Source organism: Aedes aegypti, chromosome 1 (genome assembly GCF_002204515.2).
Source record: "Aedes aegypti strain LVP_AGWG chromosome 1, AaegL5.0 Primary Assembly, whole genome shotgun sequence".
Classification (NCBI taxonomy): domain Eukaryota; kingdom Metazoa; phylum Arthropoda; class Insecta; order Diptera; family Culicidae; genus Aedes; species Aedes aegypti.
The window spans coordinates 281,430,430-281,445,841 of NC_035107.1; the positions used below are offsets into that span (position 1 = coordinate 281,430,430).

At 38.6% G+C, this 15,412-nt stretch overlaps 2 protein-coding genes across 2 annotated transcripts in view; one reads left to right on the plus strand and one right to left on the minus strand.

The window, feature by feature from the left end:
* Window positions 1–626: 626 nt before the first annotated feature.
* LOC5577932 (protein chibby homolog 1) lies at window positions 627–1,122 on the minus strand. Its single transcript, XM_021838730.1, has one exon. The coding sequence runs from the start codon at window positions 1,012–1,014 to the stop codon at window positions 649–651; it is 366 nt and encodes a 121-aa protein (XP_021694422.1). The 5' UTR covers window positions 1,015–1,122; the 3' UTR covers window positions 627–648.
* Window positions 1,123–1,992: 870 nt separating this feature from the next.
* The window catches only part of LOC5577195 (trichohyalin), a 55,282-nt gene continuing 41,862 nt past the window's right edge, over window positions 1,993–15,412 (plus strand). Inside the window, exons 1-2 of the mRNA XM_021837983.1 lie at window positions 1,993–2,544; window positions 13,260–13,536. Of these exons, the coding sequence (XP_021693675.1) occupies window positions 2,239–2,544; window positions 13,260–13,536 (583 nt within the window). The 5' untranslated portion in view covers window positions 1,993–2,238. The remainder of the gene's footprint in view (window positions 2,545–13,259; window positions 13,537–15,412) is intronic.

Genomic DNA, 15,412 nt, shown 5'->3' on the forward strand with positions numbered 1-15,412 from the left:
GCCTATTACGATGAGAAATTGCAAAAACGTGTATTATTATCGCTCTCTCTTTGGGGCTCTCGTTCGTTGCTGTTATTTATCGTGATGAAACTCAACTGACTGTGAAGACCTGGCCGGTACCGTTATTGATCAATAATATAAGATCTGCTAAAATGTGCACTTCGAGAATACGCGGAAAGTCCCATTTCTAATTAATTTGGATAGAAGTGCAATTTTGATCAGTCACGATCAATAACGGAGTACCAACTATTCATATGTACAGTCAGTCTATGCAATGCTACGGTATGCTTATTTTCCGAATCTTTTGGTTGCCAATTGGACTGCGAACAAAAATTTTGGAATAAATAAAGTAAAAACAAAAACAAGAAAACTAGGACAAACACATTAGTGAAAAGTGCTCTCTTTAGTGGTAGACCTGGTTTCGCCAGGTCCAACCCAGGTTCAAAAACGAAGTCAACATAAGATGAACAGCATGTTCTGTCCCAGTTCAGTCGTTCAGTCGCACACCGTGCCATACATTACTCCAGAAAGCACAACCCATGGACCAATCACCCACTGACTTACCTTCAACTTTTAACCCACTGAACTGAACTGCGAAGAAAAACCGAAACAAACAACAAACTCAATTTTCCACCTGCGACAACTTCTTTATTGACCTTTTATCGCACTCAGCTCGATTACGTTCTCCGTCAGCAGGTCCAACAGCACGTCCAACTTCACCTGGTAGAGATTGTTTTCCTGCTCGAGAGTTTTCAGGCGCCGTTTCATCCGAAGCAGGTCATCGATGGTGGAGGCGTTGAAAGGTAAGGCCGCCGTCATGCCCGAAGAGCCGCCTCCAGGTGCCGCAGCACTCATCCAAACTCCGTCCACGAAGCACAGCTGCTTGTCCAGCAGATTCAGCCGGATGTTGCGGAACTCGTCCAGGTCTTCCTGCTGGGGCGGGCAGCCAATGTTGAGCCGTGCCGTCCGCGGAGGAGCCACTTTCGGGGCAAACTTTTTCGTAAAAATTGGCATCCTTGAAGTGTGGTGGTGGTTTCTCAAGCTCGGAGCCAAACCAGGTCCGTCACACTCGGGCTCAGATTGGGTACCACTTCTAGTACTGCATTTGGTCCCTCGGTAGTGCAAAAGGTACCCAAGTTTGACAGATCGCAGTACACTTTGAACGGCATTCTAGATTACCTTATGAGCCATAAAATTTTGAGCAACTGCAAGGGACATGGGGGTCTTTAATTTGTCTTTGGCCAAACTGAAGGGGACTAAGTTTCGATGCGAGCTGGCGCCCAGACTCGTGTAAGAATGAGACTTTTTGCGCTTTTCCACCCTTGTGCTTGCAATGTCGCGCCCACAGGAGTAATTTGGATCAATGATGGTCAAAATTATTTTCTTCCTTTAGTGTTCTTGTTATGTCCTAAGATGAACTAAAACCGGTACTAGTTACAGTTAACTCTCCCTTACTCGATATTATGTATCTCGATATCGAGTTAGAGAACCATGGACCAATGCACGAGTTCACTATTTTGACGTTTGAGCGGTGCCAAATTCATTCGTTGCCATGGTCACATATATAACACGGCACCGCTCAAACGTCAAATAGTGAACTCGTGCATCGATCCATGGACCAATGCATGAGTTCACTAATCTGACGTTTGAGCGGTTCCAAATTCACTCGTTGCTATGGTCACGTATATAACACGGCACCGCTCAAACGTCAACGGGTGAACTCGTGCACTGGTCCATAGTAAAAGTTGGTTTTCATGGCTAACTCGATGATCCCTTAGATCGCAGTTGCACTGGTTTTGTGTTCTGTAACTCGATACCTCCCTAACTCGATGGTCCCTTCAATATCGAGTAAGGAAGAATTAACTGTAGTACTATGTTACAACAGATTAAAATGGTTTTATTAGGTTTTATTTGGAATAAATTGGTGAGCCCCGAAAAATAGCAGGGTCTGAAACCATAAACTTTTAAATTCACAAACTTGTTCTAGTTACTCCTCTGTGTGTCGTTGAGGCGAAAGGAGGGTGTCGTGAGAGCGCACCGAGCACGTGTTGCCGTTGCCAACGAAGCGTAACCAACCAAGCGCCACCACCGAAGGACCGCATTGGTAACCATGGCGCCTTTCGCGTAGCCTAAAACAAAAACAAACCGCACCGTTTGTTTGGAGGCGATGTTGATTCATCACCAGTTAGCGTCCTGTGATTGCAGTGCAGTAGTGCTCACTTTCCCCGAATCTTGGTGATGTCCTTTCGGCATCCGCGCGAAAATAATGGTGCGGTGACCCAAAATGACCCAGTAGAGTCCAATCCGATTACGAGTATTGATGAGCTGTACCGCAGTATCCAGCGGGAGATTCAGAGCTATCGGGAGGAACACAACTCGATTAGAGCGGATTTAAGGCGATTAATTCAGAGCAATCAAGCGTTTGGTGGTGCGGGGGCAGAGGTAGTGGACAACGGATGTGTCGGTTTTGATCCCGAAAATTATAATAGGATATCGAATGAAGTGATAGGTAACTTGAAGAATCAACTGGAAATTGTGTCAGAGGTAAGTATGTAGTTGGTATTCAATTAAAACTGTTTTTATAAAACTGTATTAGGGTAGATGTACCAATAGTGGAGGTACTAAGCACGATTGAATTTCATTTAACCGCTTAAATTCAAGAAGTGCAATTAATGTACATGTTAATGTTGTAACGGGAAGTAACGACCATTGACTTAATGAGAAAAATAATTTCATCGCAGTAATCCGCGGTATGTCAGTGAAAAATAATACCTCCACTATTGGTACGCTGTTCCTTTAGTTGCGGTATATTTTTAATTTGTGTTCCTATAGTTGCGGTATCCGTGGTTTTCTTATGGGATCCTCCACTATAGGAACACTGTACCGCAACTATTCTGCCCATACTCGCAATACAGTCCCATTAGGAAAATCATCATGTCGAGAAAAACGCAACTGAACATTATTGCCAAAAAGATCATAACGCTGCTGCCCGCAGCAGAAACTTTTAGTGCCATCCATCAAAACATTATCATTAGAGTATACGAAAATGACCAGTAACCAAAATATTGTTAATACATTTGTTTTTTATGTACAAATCCAAGATACTTGCAAGTGGGACTCGTTATCCGAGTACTTTTCTCATCATATTCAAATATACCCGCAAACCAGTCCCATTGCTTGGGACTCGCTTACTTTGTTATCGCGCACCTTGACACATTTAAAGCCAAGTTTACTATAGATTCCGTGGCACTTTTACTTTTGCTACTATTAGGGTTCTCATCTTCTAGTTACAATACTTTTTGTAAAATATTAGACTCAACGGTGACAGTGACAGTCCTGAAGACATTCCTGGATTTGATGAAAGCGTTGCGATGGGCCGATAGGAATGGTAATCTGGATTCACCTGCAGCACGTTTATATTGGATTTGAAACACAGTACTCAGGCGGGCAAGTATTATTAAGCTTGATTTCGGCAGAACTATTCGACAGTTCTTAGAAACCCATAATGCTGCCTTCTTATAGGATCTATTCATTTTCAGCATTGGATAAGGCTGATGCATAGTTTGACCAGTTGACGATACCAGTGCGCTGCAGTGGTAATTTGCGTATTCCCATGTTGACTCGAAAAGCTTTTCCCTCGTCGTTGGAAGATGGACCTACCTAAGATTTTGTGATAATTGGTCAGAAGACGAGGGCAATCACAGCAGTAAGTTTGACTTGGAGGGTAACTACTTATCTTATTTTTAGTTTAGACTCTCATAAGATCTAACATTTAGATATTTTTTCTATCACTTAGCAATAATAATATTAGTTATGGAATAAAGATGGTTAAAAATACTGTAATTTGTAGTATCTATTTTTCTTATGGGATGAAAATTACGAGCCAAGATTATAGAAATCATAACAGGAAGAGGTTTGCATGAATTTCATCGTAAACTACAGTGGGACTGTTATGCGGGTACTTTCAATATGGGACGCACCTGATTTGATATTTTTTTCGCATTTCGTCCATACAAAAATACAATTTTAGGTATGATACCTAGAAGTATACTAATAATAAACATGATTCACGAAGAAATCTCAAAAGTGATGAAAATTCAAATGGGACTGTTATGCGAGTATGGGCAGTATTGGTACAAGCAAAAACAATTTTAGTTATTTTAGTGATATTTTATCAGTTTTCAAGCAATTTGAACGCTCTTTTCAAGTATTCCGTGTATCAACAAGCCAATACGTCGATTGCCAGTGTCGGTTCTGTGGCTAAGGTAATAAAATCAGTGAAAACGACACTACCGCAACTATAGGAACACCCACAACTAAGGGAACACTTACCGTTTATTTAATAATTGTTTTACTTTAATTTCGTTATTAGTATCATTTTGAATATGACATTCATTTCTTATATCTAGGTGTTCTGTGTTAAGCACATTATCATCATAATTTGGTGCGCATCGCACCTTCGTGCTTCCTTCTGCTCTTTGAAGTTTTAGAAGCTATCTACAGCAAAAAAACAGTACTCAGTGCTACCAAAACAGTACCTTTCAGTACTATGGACCTATGCACGTTTTCACTAATTTGACGTTTGAGCGGGGCCGAATTCACTCGTTTCCATGGTCACGTAAATAACACGGCACCGCACAAACGTCAACGAATGAACTCGTACATTGGTCCATGGACCGATGCACGAGTTCACTATTTGACGTTTGAGCGGTACCGAATTCACTGGTTTTCATGGAAATCAAGGAAAGGAAATCAAAATATTCAATCGTCCTGGTCAGATTGAGAATGAAAACATTGGCGTTGGAAGAAAATTTCCCCAAAGTCTCTTCCAGAGATCTCTCCAGGATTTTTTTTTAGAAGATTCCTCCATAGATTTTACCACAAAATTATTCACGATAATATTTACAAAAATTTTGACAGAGATTCCTTCACGAAGAAGTTTTGATCGCAACCAGATTTTTAAGGATCGGATCAGACAATGTCCAGGAGCACCTTCAGCAGTTCCTACCGAAATTCTGCCTGGAATTCCTTCAGGGATACTTCCAGGGTTTTCTCCAAGGAATATTCCAGGGATTTCTTAAGAAAAATCTGTACAGTGATTCCTCTAGAAATTTTGCAACGAGTTTCTCAAAGAGTTGTAACATGAATTAAAATTTTAATATGATTCCTCTAGGATTATCCCCAAGAATTCCAGGTATTTTTCAAGCGATTCCTCATGATTTTTATTCAGATATTTTTGAAGAAATTCTTCCAGAGACTTCTCCAAGCATTCTTCCAGAATGCTTCCACTGGGATTCTTGCAGAGATGTCTTCAGGGATTCTTCCAGGGGTTACACTAGGACAACTTCTTTTAGGATAACTCCAGATATTTCTCCAGAAATTCTTCAGAGGATGCATTCAGTGTATTCCACATGTAGTCCTTTAAAAATTCTTCCAGGAATTATTCCGGATATTTTTTCAGGGATTCTCAACGGATTGCTACAGTGGTTCTACCTGGAATTCCTGAGAGGATCGGACCACAAGGACTTTCTCCTAGGATTCTACAAGCAATTACTTCACAAATTTCTAAAGGGATCCTCAAGAGTTTTCTCCAGAAATTTTCCTAGAGATAGTTTTAGAAAAATCGCTGAAGGAAGGAATTTGATGATTTTTATAATTACACAACTGTTTTAACAAATCTTCCAAGGGTTTACCTAAACGTTTATTTTACAGAATTTCCTCACAAAATACCTTCGGGGATCTTTCCATGAATTTCTCTAGAAATTCTTCCAGAGATGAATTCCATCATGAATTCCTTTAGAAATTTCATCAGAAATAATCCCAAGAATACTTTTTGGGATTCTTTCAAGATTGTTTGCAGAAACTCCTTTAATGAAGATTTTTTTTAGAAATCCGTAGATTAATTCCTGGAGAAATACTTGGAAGGATTCCACGAGCAATTCTAAGAGGAACCTATAGAAACAATATTAAGAATTCCCTGTAGGGTTTACGGAGGAATCAATAGAGGAACTTCTGGGAGAAAACCTGGAGGAATTTCGAGAAAAATCCCTGAAGAAATTCTTGCTGGAGTTTTTGGAGGAATACCCGGGAAAATCTTTGGAGGGATTCCTGAAAAAAAAAAAATCCCTAGGACAACTCTTGGAGGAATCATGAAATGGGTTGTCTGGAGTAATCTCTGGAGAAAACCCTGAAGAAATAGCTGTAAAAATCTCAGAAGGATTATCTGGGTAAATTGCCGAAGGAATCCTTGGAGAAATCCCTGGAGTATCCTTGGAAAAAAAATCTGGAAGAATTGCTGTAGAGATTTTGCTGGAGAAATCCCTTCTTTATTTTTTTAGAAAAATCCCTGGAATAATCCTTGGACAAATTGCTAAATTTATGGAGAATTACCTGGAAAAGTCTGGAGAAATCACCGGTGAAGTATCTGGAAGAACTCTCTTGAGAAAACCCTGGAGTAATGAAAATACGGTTGTGATTGAAAGTTATTTCCAAGGAAATCCCTAGAGATATTTTTGGAGAAATTTCTTGCAAAATTATTTGAAGAATCTTTGGAGAAATAGACACTATAGAGATTTCGAGAAAATTATGAATAATAAAACGACCTACTGGGCGCCAATACAACTTTAGCCTGGTCAACTAGAATTAGTTGAAAATGAAATCCCGGGAGGTTTTGTTTTGTTAAAGTCCTCAATAAATTTCTTGGGAACCATTGGAAAGTGTTCCTGTAACGATCCCTGCAGGAATTATTCCTTCCTGAAGCATTAAGGAAAAAATACACATTTATATTAAGCTTTATATGAAAGATAGGGATTCCTAGATTAGAACTCTGGACAGTTTTTGTGGGTATGGCCATTCTGAGCACAATGGCACAAGGACAGCTGGGACTGTTTTACAAGAAAAGGATACATATCATATTCAGTAGTTTATACGTATGTGTGGTACGACGGTTCGGTTCCAGTAGGGTATGGTGTAAACATTTTCAGACCATCATATAGTTCCATCATACGACAGCACAACATTCATGATTTTCAACCAGATCTTAATAGACCGATGCCAAAAATCAAACATAAAATTCTCCTTCTTGTTTCTAGCGTTATGTCCTAACCGAGATAGAGCCTACTTCTCCGCTTATTGTCCTTATGAGAGCTTCTATAGATATTTCCTGAGATTTTTCTGATTTGCTGATTGACCATTTTTGCATGGTTTGAGGTAGGTACGAAGATAATTTAAAAATTCGTCCCGAAATATCCATAGACTCTTCCAGAGATGTCACTAGGAATTCATTCGATGATCGCTCCAGGGATTTTACCAGAAATCCTCCAATCTAATCTCTCCCTTAAACTCTAATCCAGGGATTCTAAAAGGGCTTTTGCCCCAGAGATTGCGCCATAAAACATTTTAGACCAAGATTATCTTCAGCAGTTCCTCCAGGAATTTTTCCAAGGATAATTCCAGGATTTTTTGCAAGGTTATTTGTACAGGAATTCCTTTTTTTAAGATTTCGCAAGGGGCTCCTGCAGGAATTTCCCTAGTAATTCCTTTATTGATCCCTCCAGTAAAATCTTTACTGGTATTCTTCCACGAATTTCTCCAAAGCGTCCTCTAGGATTTGTTTCAGGAGTACTCTGGAAATTTTATCCATGTATTCCTTCAGAGATTTCTCTAGAAAATCTTTCAGAGACTTCACCAAGGATTCCTCTTGGAAGATCTCCACAAAGATATCTTCAAGGCTTTCTCCAGGAATCGTACCAGGAGTTTCACTAGAATAATCTCTTGAAGAATAACTCAAGATATTATTTGCTCCATGACTTACTCCAAGAATATCTCTAGATACAGGGATTCCTCTGGCATTTTTCGAGAGATTCGTTCTGGGTTTCCAAAAAAGCATCCAGGGATTCCTCTAAAAGTTCCTTTAGGAGTTCTTCCAGAGATTCTCCCATGAATTCCTGCAGGAATTTCATAAGAAATTATCCTAACAGTTTCTCCAGGAATTACATTAGGAAAATGCATAAAAAAATCCTTCAGTAAAATTTCTACATCAATTGCTTTTGGAAAATCTCTTCTTCAAGGATAATTCCAGGGTGTTCTTCAGAAAAATCTCTACATGGATGCTTCCTAGGATACCTCCAAGAACTCTCCTTGGATTCCTTCAAAGATGCCTCCAGAAGTTTTCCAGTAATTAACTTAGAAAATCCTTTTTACAGGAGTTTCTCCAGAGACTCCTCCAAATCGCTGAATCTAGCAAAATCTCTAAAGAGATCCCTGATGAGATTTCTCCAGTTTTTTTCATGAATTCTTCCGAGGCTTCAAAAAATCTCTAATGTTTCCTCTAGAAATTCCAGCTGTTCCAGGGATGAGCTCGTAGAGAATCAACTGTATTTTTATTGAAATACACTCCCGTGCAAAAGTTTGGGTTTACCCCCTCAAAAACATACAAAAGTGTTCTATCCATATCTCTGTGATTACACGTCCAATTGAAACTCTTTAAGCCGCATTCGAAAGGCAAAGAGTTATTTTTACTTCGTATGTATTTTTCCAATAACATTTTTTGAATTTTGTATACTAAATTTTTACTTAAAGTTGTTACATTTTTCAAAAAACACACTGAAAAATCATATCTAATTTCCTCAGCATTGGGTCGACCAAAATTTCAAATCAAAGTGTCATTAGAATCGTAATCTTATATTCTTTAAAGAGGCCCCACGAAATTTTGGCGGAAAAATTTGGAAAGTATTCAAAATCAATGAAACAGTCAGTCAAGTCATCGTGCAAAAGTTTGGGTTCACCCCTCAGTATGATGCAAATCGTGCAAAAGTTTGGGTTCACCTGAGCCGCACGCACATCATTTTTGCAAATATCCATGCCATTTTTCAACCAATTTTAATAGTTTGAAGCTTTTTTGAGCGTAAATAATGGCGCGTACATGATTGGTTTGAGATTTCACAGATTTAAGTAAGTTCAGGTGAACCCAAACTTTTGCACGATACACTATACTGAGGGGTGAACCCAAACTTTTGCACGATGACTTAACTGACTGTTTCATTGATTTTGAATACTTTTCAGATTTTTTCGCAAAAATTTCATGAGTGCTCTTCAAAGAATATAAGATTACGATTCTAATGACACCTTGTTTTAAAATTTTGGTCGATCCAATGCTAAGGAAATTAGCTATGTTTTTTCAGAGTGTTTTTTAAAAAATGTCACAACTTTAAGTAAAAAAATAGTATACAAAGTTCAAAGAATATTTTTGGAAAAATACATACGAAGTGAGAATAACTCTTTGCCTTTCAAATGCGGCTTAAAGAGTTTCAATTGGACGTGTAATCACAGAGATATGGATAGAACACTTTTGTATGTTTTTGAGGGGGTGAACCCAAACTTTTGCACAAAAAAATAAAAAAGTATACGTAGCCGAAATGTTTATGTTTATGTTACAAGGATCTCTTCAGGAATTTCTCCAGAGATCACTCAATAGGCATTTGCAAGAGTTTATCCAGGATTCTTTCCATAAATTTCACCGATGATTCCTCTAGACTTTACTCTAGATTTTTTCAAGAGGTTCTTTCAGGGATTGCCCCAGGAATCCCTCCAGGAACTTATCCAAGGATTCCGCTAAAACCTTCTTCAGAAAAGGAGTTCCAGGAAGAATCTCTTTGAAAAATTCGGAGTTGAAACCCGGAGGACTCCTTTTTCTACTTGATGAAATCCTTGAAGGGTGAATATCTGTAGGAAGTCTTAGAGGAATCCCCGGAGGATTTTTTGGAGATCCAGAATGAATCTCTGGATAAATTTCAAAGGGATTTCAAAGGGATACCGATTTTTTTTCAGGTTAAGAATAAGAATAAGGTTCAGGATAAGAAAAATTTATGTAGTGAATTTCGTTGGAGGAAACTCTTGAGGAATCTCGATAGGAATTTATGAAATTATTTCTTGAAGAACCCTCTGATGAATTTTCGGTGGAATCTCCAGAAGAATTCTTGGATCGATCTCTGAAGAACTGCTTGAGGAATTTCTGGAGAAATCCATCTAAAAACTGTCGAGGTTACTCTGGAGAAAGTCTTGAGAACATCTCAGCAAAAATCTCTATAGCGATGTTCCTAGAGGCATTTTTGTGTTTCTGGAATAATTTTTGGAGGAGTATAAGGAGAAATTGCTTGAAGAATCTTTGGAAGAATCTCTGAAGGAGTAATAATTCTTGTAATGGTTTCCTGAATAATCCTTTGGTTTGATGAAGATTTTATTGGATGAATCTATAGTGAAATCGCTGAAGGCATTTCGACAGGAACTTCTGGTCAAATCGTTATAGGAATCCCTGTAGAAAGACATATTCTTGCAAAAATTCCTGGAATAATCCTTGGAGGAATCCCAGAGGGAACTCCTAGTAAAATTCCTGAACGAGATGCTGGAGGTATTTCTGGAGTTTTATCGAAACCAGTCTAGAAAATCTGATACCGAACAAAAGTTCCTCCTGGAGGTATTCTAATGAGTTTCGGAAGAAATCGATAAAACATTCAATAAACGATGTCCGGGGGGAAGTTCTCATGCAGTTATTGAGTTTCCGACGAATTTTCCAAACGATTTCCTCGACATTTTTACTAGGTCATTCCTGAAGACAATTCTTAAAAATCTTGCACTGATGTTTGCAAGCGTTTTTTAAGGAATTCATAGGAGAATTTCAAAATTATATCTGGAAATAAAGAAATATTAGTTGAGGGAAATCGTTTGTTAATACTGATAACAGCAACAGTAGCAGTGACATTTTGACGAACAATGAATACACCACACATTGGTTGCTACGACCAACAGTCATGGAACCAAAGACGTGTTTGTTCGAACTGTGTAATACATGGGTGAACAGTTCGTACTTACAGAACCTCGAACAGTTCGCGCGAATATTGGACGAATATTTTTGAACGAATTTTCGTGCATTGCGCGCGTAGTGTAATCAAGGCTTTAGAAGGTCTCTTTTTCTTTCGTTTATTCAATAAACATGATTGCAACCATGACCAAAAAAAGGGTGAATCTCTGAATTTAAAACTTCTTTTCATAAAAAGCGGGATTCAAAACTGCCACTAAACGTGACAATAATGTAAGAAAGGACGTTTCTCCAGAATGTGAACTTTCTTCCAAGGCTGAAATGGTTAAAGTTGATAATCGCATCGAAATCAGCAATCAATTCGATGCTCTAGACAAATTTTCCGAACACCAAATCCATGTAGTCTCTAGTCCAGGCTCTTTGATTCAAGTGAGGAAGCAAAGAGTGCCCCCTATCGTGGTCAGTTGTTCCGAATTTGGGGGATTTAGGCAGGAGATCTTGAACTCCATTAGGGCAATCAAGGTTTCCTTCCAAATCGCAAAGAAAGGAGACTGTCGCGTTTTGCTGGAAAGTCTTAGAGATCGGGAACTTCCTCTCCTACATCTTGAATATTTTACTTATGACGACAAAACTGAACGTTTGTTCAAAGTTGTCTTGAAAGGTCTCTCAAGTGACTATAAGTCACCTGAAGAGATCAAAAATGGAATTAATGATTTACTTGGATTTTCCCCAGTCCAAGTAATCATTATGAAAAAGAGAACTCAATCTGGTATTTTTCGGAAAGGGCTTTCTCAAGAATATTATTTAGTTCACTTTAACAAAAAAATCTAAATAATATTAAAGCTTTAGAAAAAGCTAGACTTCGATATCCGTGTGACAAGTGAACATTTTCAGAAACCTGGAGGAAATTTCCAGAACCCCAATCAGTGCCGTCGGTGCCAAACGTGTGGTCATGAAACAAAAAATTGCCGCAAGGATGCTAAATGCATGATTTGAAGTGGTTCTTCTCACGCTAAGGACGTCTGTTCAGAAAAAAATTGGATATTTTTCCTCAATATTTGCAAAAATGGTAGATTTTTCTTAATGCTTTCAAAACTCAACTTATAGTACAGCCACATGAACCAAAAGCTCTTCATTCGAAATCTTCATTTATCCGGAGTATCGATTTTTTTTCACTCCGGATAATCGAATCCTCCGGATAATCTAATCCTTCGGATAATCAAATCACTAAGAAAATAAAATTAAAATCTTTGACAAAAGAACTTAAATATTATCTTTTTTCGTTATTTTATTTATATGATGCGGTGGCGTTGCCAGATTTTTTTTCTAGGATCAGTAAGGGTCTTTATAAGAAAAAAAAAATTTGACCGGCATACACAAAAAACACTTTTTCAAACCCCCCTTTACATAAAAACGTTTCACACTGCAAAACCATTCATATTCTATATTGCAATACCAAATTATCTCAGATTTATGCATAAAAATTGAAACACAAGATCATAAACAAACAAATTCCGGATAACCGAGTCTAAAATTCCGGATAATCGAATCCCGGATAATCGAGTCCCCGGATAATCGAGTCTCCGGATAATCGAGTCCGACCTGTACAAGGAATAGAGCTCTGCAGAGGATTTGAAATAAAATTTTGAAATTGTTTCTGAAATTCCCTCCCTGGTATAGTACTAATGAGTTACATAGAATATCCAATGTTGAAACATTGGAACAAATGTCGAATAAAATTATTATTATTTTAGACAAAAATCGTTGCTATCTTCTATTGCCACGAAAAATGCGTGTTATATCTAAGTTAACTTAGGTTAAGTTAAATTGAAGCGTTTTTTTCTCTTATGAGCAAATGTAATCAACTCACCTGTAAAAAATCTGAACTGATACGGCAAATGAAATGTAATATGTTGTTAACAAAATGTTAACAAATCCTTAATTTAGTTTTACCTAGATATACGGAAATGAATGTAATGTTTGGAATAATACTAATAAAGACTTAAAACTAAAATGCATGAAAAAAGAACAATTTCTAATTAAACAAGCCAGTTCTATTGTTGATCATACTTGCAACATTATTCAAGATTTTGATCAAATGAGCGATTCGCGGAACCGTTTCATCTTACTATCCACTCACCATAAATCATTCAACCAGCGCCTTCATTGAACCATTGCTTTGAAGCAAAATCAATTTCATTTCACTTCTCGTCTCAAAAGTCCAACTTCAAAATTCAAGTGCCACTTTGCCGAACAGACAGCGTGCCAAGCCACTTGGCGAGCTTTGCTTTTTCGTGCGCCCAACCAAATTCGTTGTTATCATTCCAGGAATAGCAGACACTCTCCGGGCTCGGTTCAGGGTGGGGGTGCTCCACTCAAATGATGTTTTTCCAACCCGCCTCTAGTCTTGTCTCTATCTCTCTCTCTATCTCCCCCTGAACAGGAAAAGAATACACTGGAAAGCCTCTGGAAGAGCTCTCAGAAGACAATCCAAATACTGGAGCTGGAAATAGGCGAATATCGGCGACAGTTGCGGCAACCGAGCGACAACCGGCTGCAGAACCTCCGGCAGCAGTACACGGCCGCCCTGCAGTTGCTGGAACAGAATTTGCTTTCGCTGCGCACGAAACTCGCCGAACGCACGGAGGAAAATAAACGCCTGCAGGTAGCCAGCGCAGCGGAACAGGAAAAACTGCGCGCCGCCGAGCGGGATTTGGCCGGTTTGTATCTTGTGCATTAGGGTGTGGTTTAGTTTTCGAAAGTTCTTAAAATAAAAAAAATGCTCTACTGAAATTAAATCACATAAAGAGCGAAACCTCAGAGTTTAAACCAAAAATTTTAACATTTCAGTCGTCGTGCTGTTGTATTTTGAACAACACTGTTGGTTCACATTAGCGGTGAGGTGGTTCTGACGGTGGCAAACCGCGCGACTAATGGAATGAAATCGTTCAGTAAAGTTACGATAAGTGTTCCATTATGAAGCGGAAATTTAACATACACTCGTGCTATAGCGCCAAATGCCGTAATGTGTGATGTGTCCTCGAAGCCTAAAAAGTAACTGACACTGATGAAGACTGCAAGTGGTAGTCGAAATACGCGTATCTGTCAAAGATAAGCATTTAGGAGCGGAATTAAAAAGTACACGGTACTCCATCTACTTTTAAGTTTCTCTATTGAGATTCTGCTCAGAGGATTCGAACATTAATAAGAGCTAAAAAGTTTGTCAAAAAGAGCTCAGAATTGACATGACATTATTATTATTCTTCTTGTATAAAAAGATCAATACTTAAAAAAACCATTTAACATCAACCATCACATCAATGCGTTTTTATTTACATTTTCCTACAAGTTTCACGAAATTTCGAGATTAGTCATTTTTGGTGAGTTTCGGTGACCTTATCTCTTAACGGAACAAGCCAAAAGTATATTGAAAAGGGTAAATGTTTCAATAGTCGAGGCACTAAGCACGATTCAACTTCATTTGACCGATCATTGGTTAAAAATATAAATTATAATTATTTGAAACAACATGCATAAATATTCAAGATTTCTTCGAAAAACTATCAAAGTTACCCCGTTTTACGGTAGGTAAATCATTGTTGAATGGACTTATCCACGGTCTTCTTTTATCCTCGACTTTCTTTTTTTTCTGCTCTAAATGCGGGCAATGACATCCAGACCAACATCCGGACAACGAATGTTCATCGGATAAACATGAAGTGGATGAATGCATGACGAAATCGTTCATTTTTTGTAAACACGGCCCGCAGTTAAAGGTTTTCTTCCCGGTGGAAGAAGCCGCGTGACGTCATTGTAAATTAGTTCATTAGAAATACAGTCATCTTTCCCTTACTCGATATTGAAGGGACCATCGAGTTAAGGAAGTATCGAGTTACAGAACACAAAAGCAGTGCAACTGCGTTCCAAGGGACCATCGAGTTAGCCATGAAAACCAACTCTTTCTACGGTTCTCTAACTCGATATCGAGATACGGAATATCGAGTAAGGGAGAGTTACCTGTAGATGATATCCTCTGTTTCCATTCGCGACGAACTGAGTGATTGATTCCAAGTATCAGCTGGTACCTCAATTACAATTGGAGGGATTTCATCACGTAGCTTCATATAATCAAGTGCAACTGATTCTTCTTCGTCATTGTTGCTCGTTGCAGCAATCGAGCACATGAGAATACTATCATAAATTGCTGTTGGAGCAATATCATCATATCAAGAACCAGTATGTCGGATGCTATCTGGAGTCTGTTGATATCTTCACCATCTACCGTGTCGCAATTTGTTACGCTGATATATGGTCTAACAAATTCTTGATAAAAGAAACAGATGGTCCGCTCATCTCGAGAAAGTAGGCCAACATTTCCTTGAGTTTTGCTCATTGTTCACGGTCCAATCATATCTACTTGGATAATTTTGTTTCTGTGAACAGACACACATTAGTTCGTTGTTTCAAGAGACACAGCTGTAGTGTCCCGTGTGTTCAGCGTGGTGGATTGTAGATCAACAGTGGTTAATGAATCAAGTTGTGGTGATAATGGTGAAGGTGCCAATTCAGCTGGTGGATCAATTTCGTGATTCAAGG